The sequence below is a fragment of the Stomoxys calcitrans genome, chromosome 5 (genome assembly GCF_963082655.1).
Source record: "Stomoxys calcitrans chromosome 5, idStoCalc2.1, whole genome shotgun sequence".
Classification (NCBI taxonomy): Eukaryota; Metazoa; Arthropoda; class Insecta; order Diptera; family Muscidae; genus Stomoxys; species Stomoxys calcitrans.
Window position 1 is genome coordinate 58993964 of NC_081556.1, and position 23605 is coordinate 59017568.

Consider the following 23605-nt stretch of genomic DNA (forward strand, 5'->3'; position numbering starts at 1 on the left):
CTATATAATACGCTACACATACCGTACAAGTAAAAGTGGGAGTTATATCTCTAGCTATATCTAAATCTGAACCGATTTCTACGAAATTCACAAGTATTATCGAGAGTCAAGAGAAAGTTCTCCTTCCCAAATTTCGAGAAAATCGATTTACAAATTAGCATTTTATTGCATTATTGCCGCAAATCGGACGAATATATATATCGGAGCTATATCCAATTCTGAGCCGATTTTTTTCAATTTCAGTAGGATTCGTCTCTACACCAAAAAAAATTTATGTGCCAAATTTGAAGAGGATCGGATCAAAATTGCGACCTTTAGTTTGTACACATATGAACATGGACAAACGGACAGACAGACAGACAAACGGACATAGCTAAATCTAGTCAGAAAGCGATGCTGAGTCGATCGGTATACTTATCATTATATATATATTTCTTCTGGGTGTTACAAACAAATGCACTAAGTTGTAATACTCTGAACTACAGTAGTGTAGGGTATACAAATAAGCAGCTAACGCTTTCTGGGAGATACGCGTTAATTGTTTTCCATCAATAAATTGTCATTGAAGTTAGTGGGTGATATGATTTGAAAGAGAAAAGCACCAAGCGCCGTTCTGTTAAATAATGATTTTAAATGAGCATTTTGACCATCCCAATACATACAACAATGCGCCCATGACATTCCATTAAGGAACAGTAGTTTGCCTCACATATCAAAGAGTGCTGTCCTATTCCTATTCCTGTCCTGAGTGAGTTTTAGCTTAATGATGAGGATTCTCATTTTTATAGCCGAGTCCGAGCGACGTGCAGCAGTGTGACACCTCTTGGAACAGAAGTTTTCACATGACATAGTACCTCACAAATGTCGCCAGCAATAGAAGGAATAAATATAAATGGTAATTTTTTATGAGTTAAATTATTTGTCATCTGTGGAATTGAAAAATTACATCATGGAGAAACTCACAAACGAGCAACGGCTGAAAATCATTCAACATTTTTTATTAAAATTCGTACTATATGACAACATCTAGAGGGAAATCAATTGTTTCATCAGAAAATTGAGCTTAGAAATTAGCCTCATTTCTGGCTAAATAGATAAGTAAGAGAAAAAAACTGTCTGATCTGGGATGAAAAACAGCCACATGCCGTAGAGTTGCCGACGATTGAACGAACTTGACATCCCGGCAGATACGGGATGACTATGAGCACCACACAGGCTGGAACTTTGAGCTCCGACTTTTGTGGTGCCCATCGTTATCACGGGAAGCTTAGCTGAAAGCTACCGGGCGCGTCCACAGGTTGCGGATGGTGGAAAGCTCCGTTTTTATGCGGAGTAGCTGCAAATGCGGCCGCGGGCAGTCAGCGATTTTCGAGAGGAGAGTCTCAGTGAGGAGTCAGGTGGCACTGGCTCTTAACTAAATACTGAGTGCCAATGATACTCGAGATGAAAAGGGGAGTTATTGGCGCCTTCAAATAACCAATGGCCAACATCAGCGTCTGTTCCCAGGTTAGGGGCGGCTGGCGGCGAGCGTCGGATCTTGGAGCAAGCGGCTCGCCACAACGAGGGATACATGCAATCCCACAAACCCATGCGGTTGGGGCGCTGGGCCAGTAACCCGCCACCGGAAAACATAGAACTACTATGGAAAACAAAGGAATAGTAAAAACGGACCCCCCCCCCAAAGTTGACGACCCACGCAAACGAAAAAAGGACCATGATTTCCGGATCTGCACCTGGAATGTCCGCACTCTTTATAGAGAAAGTGCAGTATACGCGCTGGCGGATGTATTAGAGAAGTACAAGGCAGACATAAACGCCTTACAGGAAGTGCGATGGACTGGGAATGGCGTCACTACAACACCAAACGGTGATGAACTTTACTATAGCTGGCATAACACGAGGCATGAATTTGGCTGCGGATTTGTGGTTAGTCGAAGACTGAAACACCTAGTCTCCAGCTTTACTCCGGTGGATGAGAGGCTAGCCACAATCCGCATAAAAGCCAAATTCTTCAACATCAGCCTTATTTGTGCCCATGCCCGACGGAAGACAAAGACGAGCAGACCAAGGATATTTTCTACGAGCGCCTAGAGAGAGAATATGACAGCTGCCCCGCCCATGATATTAAAATCGTTCTGGGAGATTTTAATGCGAAAATAGGGAAGGAAGAAATTTTTGGTCCAACAGTCGGAAAGTTTAGCCTCCCCGAGATAACGTCCAGTAATGGGTTGAGGCTGATAGATTTCGCCGCGGCAAAAAACATGGTAGTTAGTAGCACCAGATTTCAACATAAAAATATCCACAAAGCCACATGGCTGTCACCCGATCAAAACACGAGAAACCAAATTGATCACGTTGTGATAGATGGAAGGCATTCATCCAGCGTGTTAGATGTATGATCGATCCGTGGAGCGAATATAGATTCGGATCATTACCTTGTTGCAGCAAAGGTTCGCACCCGTTTGAACATGGCGAGGAAAGTACGATCTGACACTGCACGGAAGCTGGACATTGAAAAGCTGCAGACACAACAAATGGCAGCGGCATACTCCACTCGACTGACCCAACTGCTTGATGAAAGCACTCCCTGTTCCGATGATATAATGGCGAAGTGGCAAACTATTGCCCACTCCATGGAAAATGCCGCGAAATCCGTACTTGGGTACCGAAAGCCTCCTCCAAAAAACCCATGGTACGACCAATAGTGTCGAGATGCTACTGAAGCCAAGAATGTGGCATATAGAGCAACCGTGCAATCAGTAGCAACGCGCCAGATGAAGGAGAGGTATCGAGAGAAAAGGAGAGAGGAGAAACGTCTATTCCGCAGAAAGAAAAAGGAAATGGAAAGACGTGAGTGCGAGCGAATTGAGATGTACAGGAGTCAGAAGGAAGTCCGGAAATTCTACCAAAGAATTAAACACCAAACCGATGGCTTTGGTGCAGGCACATCCTCCTGCAGAGACAAAGAAGAAAATCTGGTAACTGACACAGACAACGTGCTGAGGATATGGAAAGAACATTTTACCCAACTGCTAGTGTCCGATGTTGGCGGCGAAGAGGATACCGCAGAACCAATCCCTGATGATGGTATAGAATGTTTACCTCCTAGTCAGAATGAGGTCCAAGTAGCAGTAACCCGACTAAAGAACAACAAGGCAGCAGGAGCCGACAGGTTACCCGCTGAACTGTTTAAGACCGGAGGCGACACGCTGATAAGGCGTATGCATCACTTTATATGCGCAATCAGGCTAGAAGAACGCATACCCGATGATTGGAACCTCAGCATACTATGTCCCGTACACAAGAAAGGACACAAGACGGAATGTGCCAACTACAGAGGAATAAGTCTACTCCCCATCGCAAACAAGATACTCTCGAGCGTACTGTGTGAAAGATTAAAACCTAAAGTCAATGAGATAATTGGGCCCTATCAATGCGGTTTTAGACCTGGTAAATCCACCCTAGACCAGATATTCACACTGCGCCAAATCCTGGAAAAGACCCGAGAAGGACAAATCAACACCTACCACCTCTTTGTTGATTACAAAGCCGCCTTCGATACTCCTTTACGTTCGAAGGTATTTCAAGCCATGTCTAAGTTTGGTATCCCTGCAAAATTAATAAGACTCTGCAGGATGACACTTGCTGATACGCGTTCCTCAGTAAGAATAGGAAAGAATCTCTCCGAACCATTTAATACCAAACAAGGTTTCATTCAAGGAGACAGCCTATCGTGTGATCTCTTTAATATCCTGCTGGAGAAGATTATACGAGTTGCAGATGTGAATAGATATGGCACACTAATCACAAGAGAACACATGCTACTTGCCTATGCCGACGATATCGATATCATAGGTCGGTCACCGGAAGTAATAACTGCAGCCTTTGAAAGAATCGAAAGAGAGTCAGTGAAAATGGGTCTGGCAGTAAATGGAGATAAGACGAAATGGATGGTCTCCACTCCCAAAAAGCCTTGTACAACCGAGCAGATAAAGAACATGGAGAAAGTTGGGAACCACAACTTTGAGATAGTCAGTAACTTTATCTATCTCGGCACCGCCGTAACCGAAACGAATGACACCAGTTTTGAGATAAAGCGAAGAATAATACTGGCAAACAGATACTACTTTGGACTAAGTAAGCAGTTTAGAAACAAGGCCACCTCTCGACAGACGAAGACTACACTTTACAAGACACTGATACTACCCGTGCTGTTATATGGTTCTGAAGCATGGGTACTTGTGAAAGCAGATGAGGCAGTGCTTGGAGTATTTGAGAGAAAGATTCTTCGTAAAATATATGGAGCAGTTTGCGTTAATATAGGCGACGTATGAACCACGAGCTGTATGAGCTGTATGACGACGATAGCATAGTTACACGCAACAAAATACAACGGCTGCGTTGACAAGGTCATGTTGTCAGAATGGATGAAGAAGCTCCAGCAAAGAAGTCTTTTGAAGGCAAACACGGTGGTACACGCAAACCGGGAAGACCAAAAGCCCGATGGAAAGATCAAGTTGTGGGAGACACCTCGAAACTTGGTGTCAGAGATTTTAGAATGAGCGCAGAAGATCGAGGCGCTTGGAACGCTATTCTACGTTCGGCTAGTGGAAGAAATATTCTGTCATAGCGAATTAAAGTAAAAGTAAGTAAATGACAAATACCTCTTTCTCGATTCCAGCCAATATGTTTTGAACAATATGATACAAATTTCAATGAATCTTAAAGTTTAGATACAAAACTTTAAGGAATATCTAGTGGCCTACACAAAATATGGGTGCAACATTTCCTCTAACACTAGAAAACCAAGTGTATGTCAATATGAATTATTTTGATTCATTTCTTTATTTATTTTTTTTTTTGATTTTTTGAAATCTATATCATATCTTCCCACCAAAAGTCTGGCATAGCTTGCCTTTGCACATCAACACAAACAAGTGTCTCGCATACGCCAAGTGCAGCATTTGGGTGAGCGCATGCTTATAAAATGACGATGATTGTCTCATTCGCATAAATCATTTTCCAAGCAATTACAATTCGTATGAAAATTAAGTTTAACTGAAATGTGGAAACAACAGAAATAATAACGATGGCGTTAAAGAGAGAAGCAACACTTGGACTCCGTCTGAGGCTAGGCTATGGCGAAGGAAGTCAAGGTGGAGGAGTCTGCCACAGCATGAGTCCGGAAATGGCCAAGTGGGTGATCAGAATTGAAATGTTTCAGACTACTCGATAGCCGAGATGTGTCGCTGCTGTATCTGTAAATCCCCTGAGAGTACATTAATAACAAACTTCAAGTGTGTCTGCGAACTGACAACCAATGCAACAACAGCAATCTGGTGGTGCCTGATCTGGCTCCATGGCAATTTGCATCGAATGGAGTATTCTGATGATGTAGATTAAAATGTTTTAGGAAAATGACGTCAATTTGAAAATATTTCTCACTTTAAACCATGTGGGGCGAAAACCCGTTTCAAAATACAAAAAAATGTAAAATGAACGCATAACGCTATTACACGGCGAAAATAGCATCGATTCTTAAAGAAAATTATTATTTATTATTTTTTTTTGATTAAAACTTTTTTGATCCAAATGTTCATCATTGTAATAATTATACCCTACACCACCACTGTGGTACTGGTTATAGATTTGTGCATTTGTTTGTAATGCTAAGAAGGAGAAAAGCAATACCCATTGATAAGTATACAGATCGACTCAGAATCACTTTCAAATTCGATTTAGCCATGTCCGTCCGTCCGTCTGTGAGTCAAAGAGCAGGTCGTATATATTGTCCAATCATCACGAAATTTGGCACATATCACTTTTTTTGATTTTGATAAAATCGGTTCAGATTTAGTTATAGCTCCCATATATATGTATCGCCCGATTTGCACTTAAATAGCCGTAGTAGCTAAAATTTTCAACCGATCTGCACTAAATTTGGCACGGATTGTTTTGCTACTGATCTTAACATATCTGCTAGATATCATCAAAATCGGTTCAGATTTGGATATAGCTAATAAACACAATTTGTAATTGATCTGCACAAAATTTCTCACGAACTGTTTCGTTACTGATTTTAACATATCTGCAAATTTTCATCAAAATCCGTTCAGATTTAGATATAGCTCCCATATATATGTATCGCCCGATTTGCACTTAAATGGCCGTAGTAGCTAAAATTTTGAACCGATCTGCACAAAATTTGGCACGGATGGTTTTGATACTGATCTCAACATATCTGCTAGATATCATCAAAATCGGTTCAGATTTGCGAAATTTCATGCGGCTAGCTTCAGCGTTCGACCGCTTTCGTGGGTTTGACAGACGACTAGACGGAGGGAGGGAAGGACGGACATGGCTATATCGACTCAGAATTGGTAAGTTAAAAATCGGTTAACAAATGTCTTCGCAAATGACAAAACACGAGGTAAGCCTACAAGATTTGTGGACACCAACGGAGGAATTTTTCACTTGAAGTTAGCAATTTTTACACCAACGTTACATATTTCATATATATATATATATTGTACATATTTGGAAAGGTATTTCAGAGAACAATAAAAAAAGTGCGCGTAAAAATTCCGAACATAAATTAAATATTTAAATAAAATTAATATATTTTTTTAAATGACGTGTAATTTGGAGGGGCTATAGAATCGCAACGAATAGATTATAGACAAAATGGTGCTTTAAATAATAAAAATATGCAATGTAATAATATGTTATAAACAGCGTTCCAAATCGCAAAAATAACGTAGGTTAGGTTGAAAAAAAGGGTGCAGATATTAATCCGCCCCATGCCACTATGAGCATACACCTAAGCCAGTAATCGGCTTGTTGTGCGCTCTAAAAACTATAAAGTAACCTCTAAACAGAAAATTTTAAGTTAGGAATTCCGTGCTAATTACAAAATCCTTAATTGTTTTCAATACCACTCCCCTAAGTTGGTTCATGTCTGGTATTGTGTCTCCACCTAAGTGCCGGTATCTGTTAGACGCGAAAGCCGGACAATGACAAAGGAAATGCTCCAACGTCTCATCATCTTCCCCGCATGCCCTACACATGTTATCACTTGCCGCATCGATTTTACATAAGTGAGCTCGTAGTCCTATGTGTCCCGTTATGATACCAATAGCTATACTGACCTCCTTCTTGCTTCCTTTCAGTAATAGCCTCGTCTTCTCACGATCTGGATCCCCCCATAGGATTTTCGCCGTCCTACTGACCGTTTCGCTGTTCCACAATGCTGCAGTCGCCCACTCCCTTAACTCGGTCTGCGTCGACCCGAAAGGCTTCGGGTTAACCAAGTAGCCTTAGAATATCACTTAAAGTGGATATGCCAAGGAATTTCACTTTTCAAAATATGAGGAGGTGGTACTCGTATTATTTTGAACGCAGCTATATATAAAAAAAATCCATTCTTGCTTGTTTAGTTTCTGCCTTTAAACAGAAACCGTGCAAAAAACTTAACACATACGATCCATGGGGGAGGATTAATGAGATCAGGCCAGATCAAACTTTCATACTTTTTTCATTTCCCACCAAAATAAGTAACTTTTTCGCTAGGTGTATTTTAGGATTTACCAGCATATGTGCTGTGTGTGGCTCTCTCCGCCAACATAATACACCTGGCAATGCCAAATTAACAAGACACAGTCAAACAAATAATTTTGTTTTGGACACTTACCCGCTATGCGAAGAACGGCACGATCTGCTGGATCCAATTGCAATATGCTCAACGGTTTATCTTTGGCCCATTCACTCAGGCTCTCGCGATCCATGGTGATGTTAGCAGCGCTCCCAGTGGAGGCATAGATGCGTCTGCGTTTGCTCAACTGCTGGGAGCTGCCGCCATAGGATCCCGTTGCAAGTGAAAAGTGTCCTTCCTTCTCCGCCAGTTTGAATGAATAGTCGAACAACAAATGGGGTGCAAGCCTGATTTTGCCTAGTGTAAGAACGGGGCCGAGGTAGATCTAAAGCATCAACGCAATCGCCTGTTTGGTTAGTACGCCGGGTGGGTGGTGGTGTTTACTGCAAATTACCGATTCACGAAAAATACATTTTGCTAAATTGATTGCCTCGTCTTGGATATCCACTGATCTCTTTTCCTTTGCGGTGGATGTTACTCCAGCTTTGTTCGGGGATCTGCTTAGTTCTAATCTTGGCAAATTGAGCCGCCTTAAGTCAAAGTCAGGTCGGTGACTTCTTCGTCGTAATGCGAATAAGAGTCCACTCTATTTATGGTTTATTTGAGTAGCAGCTGAGCGGGACACTGTGACATGGAACGCATTAACAGTTTTTGCCAAACGCTTGCCTATGCCGGCGACTGTTAGACTTTTTCTCTTTTAGTTTGGATTTGCTAGTCTGTAATCAGCTGAAATTAAAACGGGGACAAAAAAGCAACAAATATTCGTTAATTAACTGCCATTCATTGAAGATATATACGTCGATTAGTAGTTCAAACAATAACTGATATTTTAGCGTTCTTTAAATGTTAAACAATTGTTATTTTTTTTATTTGTATTTCATGGTTGCAGTTCATTCACGTTTTCCGTTTTATTTGAATTGGCTAGAAGAAAACCGCCGAATTTTTAACAATAAACATAAACACCGCCAAAGAAGCATTTCGCAAGGAACAACAAACGAAGAAAAAAACAGAAAGTCTACAAAACAAACATTCGATTAGTCAGTCAAAATTGTGAGACACTTTTATGTATCGCTTCACAACTTTTAGCCACGAGAATGGCGTTAAGCGATTGGTGGTTTCTTCAATTCCGGTTCCTACGTCCGAATATTTCAGTTTTTTGAAGAATTCTGGATGAAAGGAATGAAACTGGTTTAAAAAATGCGTTATATTCTATTCAAATGAGCTACACAAAATATATGTATGTGCTGCTGAGAAAAGAATTGTTAACAGATGCGAGTACTGAAAACCAGTTGTCTCTTCAAATTGACTGAAATTAATAGCGTAGTAGATTCTTATTCTAAATAAAACAAACTGTTTACAAAGTTTTCAAAAAATCCATAATTAATCCACATGCAAAAAAGTTCTTGGAAAGAAATTGGAATGATGTTCTGAGGCTTTCTAATTATTTAGATTATTCTATTTTAGATGATTATACCCACCACCGTAGGGTAGGGGGTATAGTCATTTAGTCATTCCGTTTGCAACACATCGAAATATCAATTACCGACTCTACACATTATATATATATTTCGGATCGTCGTAAAATTCTAAGACGATTTAACGATGTCCGTGTGTCTGTCCGTCTATCCGTCTGTTGTGATCACTCTAGAGCCTCAAAAATTGAGATATTGAGCTGAAATTTGGTACAGATACGTATTTTTGATGATTGCTGGTTAAGTTCTTGAACGGGCTAAATCGGACCATATTTGTATATAGCTGCTATATAGACCGAAGTGTTTAGGTTAAAACCTCCCAACATCCGACCCAAATATGGTTCTGATCGGACAATATTTAGATATAGCTGCCATATAGACCGATCTGCTGCATTTATTACCCGATTTCGCTGAAATTTGAAACAGTTAGTATTTTTGAGCCTCACGTTATCCGACCTTAATATGGTTCAGATCGGTTTATAATTGGATATATTTGCCACAAAGGCCAATATTTTGTTCTACAAAATTGAATAGTGACATATATATTAAACCACTCAATGTCCGTGCCGAATTTGAGTGCTGCAGTTATCCAATTTCCACCAGATTGTGACGAAATGGGGTTATATATATACCCGATGTTGTGGGTATCCAAAGTTCGACCCGGCCGAACGTAATGCCTTTTCACTTATTGTGTATTTAATTATAACGTGTAAGAATGCCTTAAGTTCGTTGGATCCAAACTTTGGATTCCCACTACTAGGGATATATAATCATTTCTATATAGACATGCATCGAATTTATTCTTTGAAACAACTTTATTTTTAAGACACTAGCGTGCTTACAGACTCGATATAATAAAATTCATTTTAGTTGTATCAGATAAGATGTAATGAGATTCGACTATCAATTATAGAATCAGAAATGTTTCACAGGTCTTGTCATATGTCGTAAAATTAATCCGATTTATACTGGACACTTAAAGTTCGTCATCTAAATTGATAATAAATCAGTAAGGAAAGGCAAAAGTCGGGCGATGCCGACTTTATAATACCCTACACTTACACTATAGATACAAAGTGGGAGCTATATCTAAATCTGAACCAATTTTGATGAAACTCGGCGTATGTTTTCAAATGGGTTATTAAACAATCCGTATCAAATTTCAAGCAAATATGTTCGAAAAAGTCGCCAAAACCTAACGAACATATATATGGGAGCTACATCTAAATCTGAACCCATTTCCACCAAACTTCTTAGATATTGGGGTAGGCATCGAGGAAAAAGTTGTGCACAATGTTGGCAATACTGGCCAATAATGCGCTTGCAGTGACCCTAAAAGTAAAAATCGGGCGAAATACATATATGGCAGCTATACATAAATCTAAACCGATTTCTATGAAATTCACATTATGTCATATTAAAAGACAATCCTTCCTGCCAAATTTTGAGAGAATTGGCTAACAATGAACACTTTATTGCAATATAAGTCCATATCTGACGAAAAAATATATGGAAGCTATATCTAAATCTGAACCGATTTCTAGCAAACTTCTTAGATATTGTGGAAGAAGTCGGGGAAAGCGCTGTACAAAATTGTGGCAAGATCATTCAATTCAATAAATGCGCTTGCAGTGATCATAGAAGTGAAAAATGGACGATATCTTATATATAAAAATTAATTTTTGTTTGTTTGTTCGATTGTCAGTCGGATCAGCCGATTTTGAGTCTATACGGATGGTGGATAATGATCCCGTGGTGAAAATAGGGTACTACATTTTTTGATATCTGAAGGGGGGCGGACACTCCCCCTTACCATAATTTTGAAAAACGCAAGATCTCAGAGATGGGTGGTGCGATTTAAGCGAAATTTTGTGTGTTCTCATATAGTACCCTAAAAATACAAATTTGGTATCCATATTTCGGATGGGGTACCTAGGGTGGCCGCCCACCCCAAAATCTACCAAATATATATAAAGGCCAATCACGACGATATGGGACTCAAATGAAAGGTATTTAAGAATAGAAAATTATCTGATATCCAATTGTCGGACCAAGTGTTGGGGGACCACACCAACCCCCAAAACACCCCTAAATCGGACATATTTACCGACCATGGTAATATGGGACTCAAATGAAAGGTATTTGCGAGTAGAATACGAATCTGATATCTAAATCTAAAACACCCCCAAACAGGTCAAATGTACGACCATAACAATATGGGTCGCAAATGGAAGGTCTTTGGGAATAAAGCACGAATCTGATATTAATGATCGGGAAAAACTTTCTATGGGGTGGCCCCCCATAACACCACCTGAATAGCTGGCATGTGAATTTGCTGGCAATTGCAATATGGGGCTCAATTCAGAGGTATTTTAGAGTAAGACATGAATCTGATAGATATTTGTTCAGAGCCAAGTCACTAAGTGGCTGCCCCATCCCCCAAACCGAACATGTTTGTCGTCTACGGAAATATGGAAAGGGGTTCTAATGAAAGGTAATTGGAAGAAGACCACGAATCTGAAGGCAACATTCGGGACCAACTGTATATGGGACGTCCCACCCATATAACAACCCCCAAATAGGACGTATTTGCTCGCCAAGACAATTCGAGTCTTAAAGAGAGTGGAGCTTCATATTGATAGCTTTTAGGGCCCATACCTCAAACCGGATATATTTGCTGACTTTTGCAATAAGGGGTTTACATAAAAGGTATTTGAGATTAGATAACGAATTTGATATCCAATTTTGTGGCCAAGGGCAATATGGGGTTGAAATAAAAAATGATATTTGAGAGTAAAGCACGATGCTGAGGGTCTACCCCTTCCCCAAAACAAACAGCAATTACTTACCGACCATCGCAATATGGGGCTTAAATAAAGGTATTTGGGAGTAGAATATGAACTTGATATCCAAATGTCTGACCATGCATTTGGGACACCGCCCCTTCCCCTAAATACCCCCCAAAGAGTAAAAATTTACCGACCATGGCAATATGTGGTTCAAATAAAAGGTATTTGGGATTAGAAAACGAATGTGAAAACCAATTTTGTGGCCAAGTGTTGAGATGACTCCTCATCCCATAAACTCCCCTAAAACCAATGCCAATATGGGTTTAAAATAAATGGTATGTTGCATCAACAGTAATGTTGAGAGTCATTAGAAAATCTTTCCTGCTGAATTTCTTACAAAATAAATAAAATACTTTCTGCCAAATTTCGAGAGAATCGGTTAACAAATGACCATTTTATTGCATTATTACTGCAAATCGGGATAACGTATATTTCAATAGGCTTCGTCTCTAGGCCAAAAACATGCCTGTACCAAATTTGAAGACGATCGGATGAAAATTGCGACCGACAGACGGACAGACAGACGGACACAGTAGTGGTGTAGGGTATAAAAGCCAATATCACAGGTAATATGTGTGCATCAAAAATTGGTTTAACCATCTTCCATTTGATAAACACAGCAATTTTTCCTTCGACTTGAATTCTGCATTAAAATGTTGCGATTCGCGACATTTCAAAGAATCACTCTGTCATAGTATGGTCCACTTCACCACATGCCTTCGTGAGCAATTCCAAATGTTCAAATGCTCTATTTAGTAAGCCAATCAACGGTTCTTAATGATTCTTAATGGTTATTTGAAATGGCAAATTTATTTATTTGACCATTCTTAATTGACTTCACATCATGGTTTTCAATTGTATGGCTTTGATTTTAATTCCATTGACTTTGATTTGGTGAATTCCCCGAAAGTGGTCCGCATCTGGTGCAAAGACAGGCACACAAAAATAAAATGTGTCACAAAAATTTGTTATTCTGGAGAAACTCCATGATGTCACGCAAGTGCAATGTGTGAATTTGTACGCCTTGTCAATAATCATGAGTCATTGTTATCGAAATATCATAAGAGAGTGGTGTAGTAATCTGTATAATATGCTCTGTAACAAAATAAATAACAACGAATTTAGAAACGACATTGATCTTTTTGTGTTTTTAGTTCTGTTTTAACACGATAAATATGTTACAGAAAACGCTAGCAGAAGCTAAAGTTACAAAAACTGTTTAAAGAAAAGTAAGCATTTAAAAGATCATGGATAAAAACATTCAAAAATGGAGTGGTCACCAGGACCAGAGAGAGACATATCAAACAAAAATATGTAACGAAATGATGAGTGAATGTGCTTTACAATCTACTCTAGTTGGGATGGTTGTAGAGCACCATGATCCTTTTGACATCATCCGCTGATGATATTTCTTGGTCGAAATTGAAATCACGATACGGATAGCCAGTCAAATGCTTCTAGCAACAACACACTTTTGCTAATTTTTGAATGTTTTTTGCTATGCTATTCTTTGAATTGAAAGCATTAATCAATGGTCTAAAGCCGCACAATATACTTCAATGGAATCTCAGGAACGAAATAATGTTAAAATTATGATAATTGTTTAATGTAATATTAGGGTAATGTGCAAATGTTTGATCGCTACAATCCGAATACGGAACAGAAGAAGAAACACTTTTATAAAACAATAATAAGAGTTGGACATCGATTATCCGGGATGCTCGGTAACGAAGGCATGATAGATAATTGATTTTCCCGGATAATTGAATAAAAATTGTTTTTAAAGTTTTAAAACACATTTTAACGTAAGAATGATGTATTGTTTTACACTTTTCAATAGTCTATCGCAAATTTTATTTAATAGAATGTTTTCAAGGAATTTATAGTCATGATTTGTAATGAATAAAACTAATTTCCCCCAAGGGGAACACCTCGAAATATGCGTCTGAGATCCCATAAAGTATATATATTCTTGATCGTCATGTCATTTTAAGTCGATCTAGCCATGTCCGTCCGTCCGTCCGTCTGTCTGTCGAAGTAGTTAAGCTAGCCGCTTGAAATTTTGCACAAATACTTCTTATTAGTGTAGGTTGGTTGGGATTGTAAATGGGCCAAATCGGTTGCCATATAAACCGATCTTGGTCTTACCTTCTTGAGGCTCTAGAGGGCGCAATTCTTATCCGATTTTACAGAAATTTTGTACAACGACTTCTCGCATGACCTTTAACATACGTGTCTAAAATGGTCTGAATCGATCAATAGCTTGATACAGCTCCCATATAAACCGATCTCCCGATTTTGCAACTTGAGCCCTTACAAGGTGCAATTCTTATCCGGATGAACTGAAATATTACACAATAGCATATTCTTATTCAATATTCTTTGTTTGCCTTAAAAGGGATACTGCGCATAGAACTCGACAAATGCGATCCATAGTGGAGGGTATATAAGATTCGGCCCGGCCGAACTTAGCACGCTCTTACTTGTTTCCCAACGTTTCCTGAGTTTATATCCGACTTCTTCAGTGGGTGTTTATTTTGAATTTATATTGGAGAACAAAGTAGGCTATAAAAATTACAATTTCCTATGAGTTCAGAATTAAAGGCCTGGTTATGCTCTCGTAAATGTAGAACAAATGTATCGTAAATGTAAAGAGGGAATTATGCTTATTACCAAAAGTAACATTTGACATTTCAAAAAAAAAAAAAAAAAAAAAAAATTGTACAAATAAGGACTTTAAGGACTCAAGGGCAGGTTAGAGAAGATGGTCATCCACGCAGTGATGCTTGAAGTTGAGACGTCTCTCCAACTGAAGGAGTACGCAATGGCGGCCTTCTCGAATAATGAGAGGGCATTTAACAACGAGGAGATTGGTCGACAGTCACCGCCCTAAGCCGCACGGGGAGACAGAATACGGCCAAGTTTCACTATGGATGCGGTGGACAGACTGAGGAGGGTTTCAGAAGACAGGGACAACATTTCAGGAAGAACAATGGGCCATAACTATAGACGCAAAAGAAATTCTGGGAAGGGATTTACAGTTTTCGAAATCAGTTGTTGTTGATGACGTTGTAGCCACATTTGTATGTGGAGGAAGCGATTCTCTTCAAGCTCGTTCCGGTCACCGATCGCCGCGGGAACGTTATGACCATTGGTTATTAAAAGGCGCAAAATAAATCGCCTTTTCACATCGAGTATCACAAGCACTCAGTATTTAAGCAAGAGCCGTTGCTAGTCCGCGACTGCAATTGCAGCTGTGGACACGCCCGGTAGCTCTCAGCTGAGCTTCTCGTAATGACGATGAAACCCAAACAAATTGGAGCTCTGAGTTTCAACTGATGTGGTGCTTATAATCATCGAGTGCCGGGTCGAAATCAGTATGTGTATATGGCGGCCCTCAAGGCCGTGGGCTCTAGTACAGTGAGGACGAAGTGCGTGGAGGAGTATGTGGAATCCCTGAATAGACCTCAGATTCATGACATAATGATAACATGGATTAGCGGATATGACAGCGCCGTATTGGCGCTTACCCCTACTCTCTTCTTGTAATTTCTTGTTATCACATATGTCTCACTTTTTCCACAACATGTACTTTTTACAACAGGTCATACTGACCACCTTTTCATGATGGGCTACGCAATTAATCTTTATTATTAACAATAAATTGTAGTAAATTTCACAGAGAAATAGAATAGGAGAATTTCAAAATGCTAAACAAAACAGCTGACACGTTTTGTATTCTCTGTTGAATCCAGAGGCTTTCCAATGTACATCGATTGTTTTCAATATTCTTATTATTGAACGGTATTTTGACGTTCTTCAAATCCGCAATGTGTGTTTGCTCTCATTAATGTGCTGCTCTGTCTTTTCTTTTTCTTATATCTACTTTTGCCCATGAACATTCCACTAAGGAACAGGGGCAAACTTCTCACATATCAATGAGTGCACTCCCATTTAAGTTTAAGCTCAATGATAAGGGGCCTCCATTTAATAGCCGAGTCCGAAAGTCGTGCCGTAGTGCGACACCTCCTTGCAGAGAAGATTTTATATGACATACTTCCTCACATATGTTGACAGCATTAGTAGGGGAAAACCACAGCTAAAAATTTTGTTGCCAGGACTCGAACCCAGGCGTTCAGCGTAAAAGGCCGACGTGCTAACCTCTGCGCTACGGTGGCCTCAATAATCTATTACTAAAATTAAATTAAAAAATCCAAGGATACATTGCTTGAATACACACAAAACAATTCTTTAATATTACAAAAGTAATGTCTTAAGAAATTCGTTTAATGTTGTTTGTCTTTTCATGTCCATTTTCGTCATTCCACCCACTAGCTTCTCTTGTATTCGGCAAACTTTTAATTTATCTAAGTCTGAAATACCAGAGCAGCCAGTAGTGGAATTCTGTAAAGTGTTTTAACGAAATTTGTTAAGTTAAAAACGATAACAGAATAGTCAACGAATTTGGTATTCAATAATCACTTTTAACGATAATCGAGATCATCAAAATCAGTTGTTTTTGCTTACGAATTGGAAATCGGCATCTAAAGGACGTTCAATTATTTGCTATTTACTTTAGGGTAAGAAGTAAAGATTATTATTTACATTGGCTTTATTTTCCAATTTTGCACCACTGCTGTTGACAGCGGTGGATTTCCATCCAACTGTTGTCACAGAACACGAATTTTGATAATAAATTTCAACGATTTGCAGTCATTGGTCGTTTGTGAGTTTCACCATGATGAAATGGCAGAGTATAATGCAAAATGTTCACTTTCCTAGATGACGCTTGAGGACAATTATCAACCAGTAATGCCACCCCGAAAGATGCAGATGGACAGTTATGCTTGTTTAGGTATCGATTTACCCAAAGATGAGCCTGTGGATTTCCATCCAAATGTTGGCACAGAGCACGAATTTTGGTAATAAATATCAACGATGTGCAGTCGTTGCTCGTTTGTGAGTTTCACCATGACTGCAAAATTTTCACTTTCATAGATGACGCGTGGAGTCTATTATCCACCAGTAATGACACCCCGAAAAACTAAACACATACAAAAGTCACCTTTTAAAATATTACCTGTCACTAGCCACATCCCTACAATTTATTAAAAGTAATACCGTGAACTAATACCAAAACAATACCGTTCGGTTTTTGGAAATCTTATTGGTATTGTTTGTTATTATCACTATCAATACCGTTGGCATCAATTTTTCGTTGAGTAATGTGAGTAGCTTTTAGACCATAAATTTTCGATAAAGGATTTTTAGGCTTCATAATGCACCCTTATCCATCGCCTAAAGCAGAATGTAGAGTTTGGTGTTCGACTCCGAACCCGGGTCGGAGTGTTAACACGGAGTCGGAGAGCGGTTCCAAGTCGGAACAAGCGCACTTAACTCAAACCAAACTCCGACTCCGGCTCAATAGTCCGAATCCGACTTCAACTCCCACCTCAAAATTAAGACTCCGCAGCCCTGGGCTGAAGTAAAGACGTGCAATTCGTTGGGAGGAAATCTTACAATACATTTTCGGCTTGTAAATCATTAACGTCGACTTTTGTCGTCCTGCAAGAGCACAAATATTATAGAGACGAAGGAATGTCTGTCATTACACAAAAATACATGCATTGGGAAAAAGTACAGCTAATAGACAGGGTTGTCGAGCGTGGTTAATGTGGTAATTGTATCATAGATGCGTTTTCGCAATTAATACGATACAAATACAACATACCAACGAACGGCTCTTGAAGCCATCACACCAAATATGGTTGATAAGTCTACTATCCAAAGACGAAACGCGTCCCATAGTGACACCAACTACTATCTTTGGTTATCCTTTCTTTAGCTTATATGAGCATCAAATGAAAGTCTGAGGGGCCGCTCCACCCCCTAAAACCCCCAGTAGGACATTTATATCGAATGTGACAATATGGGACTCAAATGAAAAGTATTTGGGAGTTAAATACGAATATGGTTGTTCAACTTTGTTGGACAAAAATTAAAAATGTATTATATTAAAAATTGTGTGTAATTACCAAGGGGGCACATTTGACGACCATGATAATATGGGACTCAAATAAAAGGTATTCAGGAGTAGATTACGAAATAAAAAAGAAAAAAATATTAAAAAGATGTTCAAGAGATAGAAGGATGCCTTCTCATGAAAACAACTCCCCAAAATGTGAATTTTTATCAACCATTACTATATGGGGTTCAATTAAATATGTTTGGTAGTAGATAAACATATTGAATTGTGGAGGTGCATATGGTAGTAAGTAAAGAACTTATTTATCGGGTGGCCTTTATAAAGGCTCAGTAGAGCGGGCCGGATACAGCTGGTATATTATATTTTCCAAGTAGATTTTTTTACTCTGGTGTACAGGGCGTTGCAAGAGTTGATACTATCCTTATACCAACTTGTCTTCATTACCATTGCTATCATTGTTGTTGACATAGGCGAGCAGCATGTGGTCCCTTGTGAGTAGTGTGCCATATCTATTCACATCTGCATCTCTCGTATAATCTTCTCACGCAGAATATAAAAGAGATCAAACCATAAGCTGTATTTCTGTCTAATACCTCGTTTGGTATTGAACTGTTTGGAGAGGTTCTTTCCTATATTTACTGAAGAATGTGTATCAGCAAGTGTCGCGTCATTGTCGTTGTAGCCACGATCATGTGGAGGTGGCGATCCTCGTCAAGCTCCTATAGGTGAGCAAGCTTATTTTAAGGCGCCAATATCTCGCCTTGTCATATCGAGCATCATGGACACTCAGTATTTGTGCAAGAGCCGGTGCCGCCCGGCCTCTCACTGAGACTTCGCTCGATAGCGCTGATTCTCCGTGACTGCCGTTGCAGCTAATCTTTATGGAGCAATCTACTATCCGCAACCTGTGGACACGCCCGGTAGCTCGCAGCTAAACTTTTCATGACAACAATGAACACCACACTAATTGCAGCTCAATGTTCCAGTGATGCTGTGGTGCTCACAGCTATCCCGTGCCGGGATCAGCAAGTGTAATTCTGCAGAGTTGCAGGAATACCAAACTAAGACATGGTTAGAAATACCTTCGAAAATACAGGGCTGTCGAAAGCGGTTTTTAGTCAACAAAGAGATGGTAATTGTTGATCTGTCCTTCCCGGGTCTTTTTCAAGATTCTGAAAAGTGTGAACAATCCGTAGCAGTGTGTTATAACCTGAGGCGGCAGCCCTTGCCGATGAAGAACTCCATCGGGTCAATCCGGTACGTACAACCGGCTGCCATGGGATCCTCTGTAGTTGGCGTATGCTGTTTTGTCTCCTTTCTTGTGTAAGAAGCATAGTATACCACGGTTTGTTTAACCTGCAGACGCCTCATCAGTGTATCGGCTCCGGACTTAAATATTTCAGCTGGCAACTCATTGGTTCCTGCTGCTTTGTTGTTTTTCAGTCGGATCATTGCTGCTTGAACATCATTTTGAGTAGGAGGTTAACATTATATACCATCATCAGGGATTGGTTCTGTGGTATCATCGTCGCCGCCACTATAGGATAATAGCAAATGGGAAAATATGTTACCAGATTTCCTCCGTTGCCTCTTCAGGAGGATGTGCGTGTACCAAAGCTATCGGTTTGATGTTTGCTTTTTAGATAAAATTTGCAGACCTCATTCTGACCCCTGTACATCTCGATTTGTTGACACTCACGACTTTCCGTTTCCTTCCTCTTTCTGCAAAATAGATGTTTCTTCTCTCACTACCCCTCATTCACCTTCGCGTTGCTGCTGAAATTTGCTGCAAATTTGGTCTGTATGTCGCATTTTTTGGCTTCAGTAGTATCTCGACTCCTGGAACCCAAGTACGGATTTTGCGGCATTTTTCATAGAGAAGGTAATGATCTACCATTGGGTCGTTATATTTTATGTTATGTTATTCTATTTTACCAGCACTTCACACATTTTTCATTTATTGTTGTTCAGATAGAATTTAATCGGTTCTTCCTCCTTAGGAGAGCCCTGTACAACTTATTGGTTACCAATGCTGGATAAGAGTCGCTCAGGCCATATTTAATACAAAATTATTACGTGGTCAAATTGTTCCTAAATTTTTTCAGGCTTGTTATAAATTAGAAGATCAGATCGCCTTTTTGTGATGTTTTTTGATACCATAAATGTTAAAAAGAATTCTATATATCGTTTATAGCTGTTACCAGAGATTGCTATATTCCGCTTAGTATATGAAATGTTAGATTCATGTAACATCTTTTAATGAATTTTCTGCTGCTGGTATTATCCTAACACTTTACTTACACTCCATAGTTCGCATTCCCTACCTAATTGAAGCTGGCGCCCTCAGTCGGCAAAGGGCCCTTACCTCTATGCATTGGCAATGGTGAAGTACTAAGACTGTTGTTAATGTACGCTATAAAATAACCTGATATGTAATTAAATTTCATACAACAACGATTTGAGAAAGCTTCGTCACCAAAATCTATTTATATTTCTCCATTGCAAGCCCCCTTTGGCAGTAAATAAGACGCCGCCAATCTCATGTTGCCACTAACACCTATTACAAGAAACAAAACAAAATTAAAAGAAAAAACATACAAATCTCCGAAAAAAAATGTCGCAATTATACCCTGGGGCTAAACTAATTGTGGCGACAGATTAAAATTCAAAACTAGTTTTTATATGCTAATTAAAGGTTAAAAGTTTCATAGATATCGAGTGCCGCCTTAAGTAATTGTTTCTCCAGAAAAAATTAACACAGAATTGTATAAAATAAAAAAAGCAATCTTATTGATCAACAAGCTAAAATAAAGGGATGCTATAACAAGAGGAAATAAATTGGAAAAGAGGAGGCAGAGATTTTTCATTAAAACAGCAACGATTTTCTGCCATTTTCCAACATTAAATTTGAATACTAAAATTAAATTTTTAATATTGAAAATGAAATATGGTGAATGAATAAAATAAAAAAAGTCTTGACGAATTTGGTTGCGACCCTCTTTTGGCCAAATTTGAAATGTGCTTCTAATATTACGTTTATGCTTGGGTCGCCATCTACATATAAACGTTTGAACTAACAGAGTCTCTCTCATTGCTTTGTTTCTTTTCGAAACACTGTAAATGCAATAGGGAGAGGAAGCATAAATTTTTAATTGTCTCTCATCTCAGAAAAAGAAACATAAAACGGTCGTTGCCACTCTGTAACAAAAGCAATTCCCAAAAATGGGTTAGCTAATCACCAGAAAATTATATAAAAGGTTTTTAAATGGTATGCAAATAGAATAAAAATGTATTTCCCCTACATGGCGTTTTTCCTACACTTAAAAAAATTTGTTGAAAAAATGGAAACAAAAGTATAAAATAGCAGAACACCTGCTAAAACAGGAATGTTGTAATCTTTTGCTAAAATATTATTTTGCTTAAACATTCTATGGTGCTTTAAGCTGTAGTTACATAGCACTGGTAGCACTTATGCGTAATTAAGCAATCAAATGGGGCCACATGCTTTCATTTGGTTCAGTTACATACCATGCGCCTTTTGGTGCGTACGAATTTTTAAAAATCACCTTGTTCATAAAAACAAGCAACGTTAATTTCAATGCAAATTGTCAATATTGTTGTTAAATTAGTTTAATATAAGAAATTTTCGATAGACTTTCCAATTTGGGCCATTTAAGAGGGCAAGGTATGAACTAGAAAATATCCATATAGGGATGAGCTGAGGAAAGCCGTTGTACGGGAATGAGCCAAAATACTAGTAGATATATACGTGCAGATTATAACTACATTTTTGATCGATTCGGACCAATAGTCAAGGTGGTCATATCGACCAAAAGTCAATAGATTCTGAAATTTAGATTACTTCCACACTTTCTTTGTCATTTAAATCAATAAAAAAAAAATTTTGTCACACAAGACCAGTAAGGAAAGGCAAAAACTGGGCGGAACCGAATATATAATACCCTACACCACCGAATTTACGTACATGTTTAAATATATAGAATCTATGTCGAAATCTAGTCAGCCTTTAATTTTGCAAATTTATTGAAATAAGATTTTCTTACGATGAGACCCAGATTGTGGCTACTACAGCCTTAAAGGGTAATTTCGGAGGAAGGATATATGTATACCTAAAGTGCCGTATAAAATAAAAGCAACGCTTTTAATATTTAAAATGAACTTACTATTGTTAACCGTGTACTTAACACAGATTAATGAAATTTGCTAGAGGACTTTTGCACCAATGAAAGTTTGCATCTGTATAACATTTTCCCCGCTTTGTAGCTATTCAAACAAAAGCAATGCTTTATACTTTTATTGTAGTATAGGTAAAGCGAACTTTAAGGATTTAAATGGAATTTTTATGGACAATTTTGTTAAGCAAGGAGTATACACAAAATGTACCATTTTTTTTGACAAAAAATCATGAGCCCCGATAAAAAGATTGAATTTCGTCAAATTTTATTAAAACTTTAAGACCAAAAATTTAAATTCGTATTCGAAATAGTATAATATTCGTCAGAAACCAGTAAGGATAGGCAAAAGTCGGGCGGTGCCAACTGTATGATACCCCATACCTATCCTATAGGTACAAAGTGGGAGCTATATCCAATTCTGAACCGATTTTGATGGACCTCGGCGGATGATTTCAGATGGGTTATTAAACAATCAGTATCAAATTTCCAGAAAATGTGTTCAAACTGTAATAATTACGGATGACAAATGACAACATTATTGTAAATTATCCAAAATTTGACGAAAATATATATCACAGCTACACCTAAATCTGAACCCATTTCGACTAAACTTTATAGATATTGTACAAAATTTTAGGGTAGATTGGTCAATAAATGCTGTATCTAAATCTGAACCGGTTTCTATGACATTCACCAGTAATATTAATAGTCATAAGAAAATCATTCCTGTCAAATTTCGACAGAATTGGTTTTCAAATGGCACTTTATTGCAATATTTCTCGAAATCGGACGAACATATACATGGGAGCTATATCTAAATCGCAACCGATTTCGATTAAACTTCATTGATATTGTGGAAATCGTCGAGAAAAGCATTATGCAAAATTTTGGAAAGATTGGAGAATAAATGCGCTTGCAGTGGATCCAGGAGTGAAATATATATATATATATATATATATATATATATATATATATATATATATATATATATATATATATATATATATACATATATATACATACATATATATATATACATATATATATATATATATGAAAGTTATATCTAAATCTGAACCGATTTTTATCCAGTAATAAGGAGAGTCAAGAGAAAATCCTTCCTGCCAAATTTCGAGAGAATCGGTTAACAATGACTAACGGTTATATCGAAATCCGAACCGATTTTTTCCAATTGCAATAGGATTCGTCTCTAGGCTGAAAAACCTTCCTGTACCATAGTTGAGGACGATCGGATGAAAATTGCCACCTGTAGTTTGTATACAAATTAACATGGACAGACGGACATAGCTAAATCGAATCAGAAAGTGATTCTGATCCTAAAAACAAATTCATTAAGTTATAATACCCTGTACCACAGTAGTGGTGTAGGGTATAAATAGGTTGAAAATGTCAAGAGAAAAAAAATACGAATTTTCTTAAGGTCGATGCCA

General features: G+C 38.5%; 1 protein-coding gene across 2 annotated transcripts in view; it reads right to left on the bottom strand.

The window, feature by feature from the left end:
* LOC106087979 (microtubule-actin cross-linking factor 1) overlaps positions 1-23605 on the bottom strand; it is a 332047-nt gene that overhangs the window by 298937 nt on the left and 9505 nt on the right. For both annotated transcript variants that reach the window (XM_059368766.1, XM_059368767.1), the window contains exon 2: positions 7691-8377. In XM_059368766.1, coding sequence (XP_059224749.1) covers positions 7691-7784 — 94 coding nt within the window. In that variant the 5' untranslated portion in view covers positions 7785-8377. The remainder of the gene's footprint in view (positions 1-7690; positions 8378-23605) is intronic.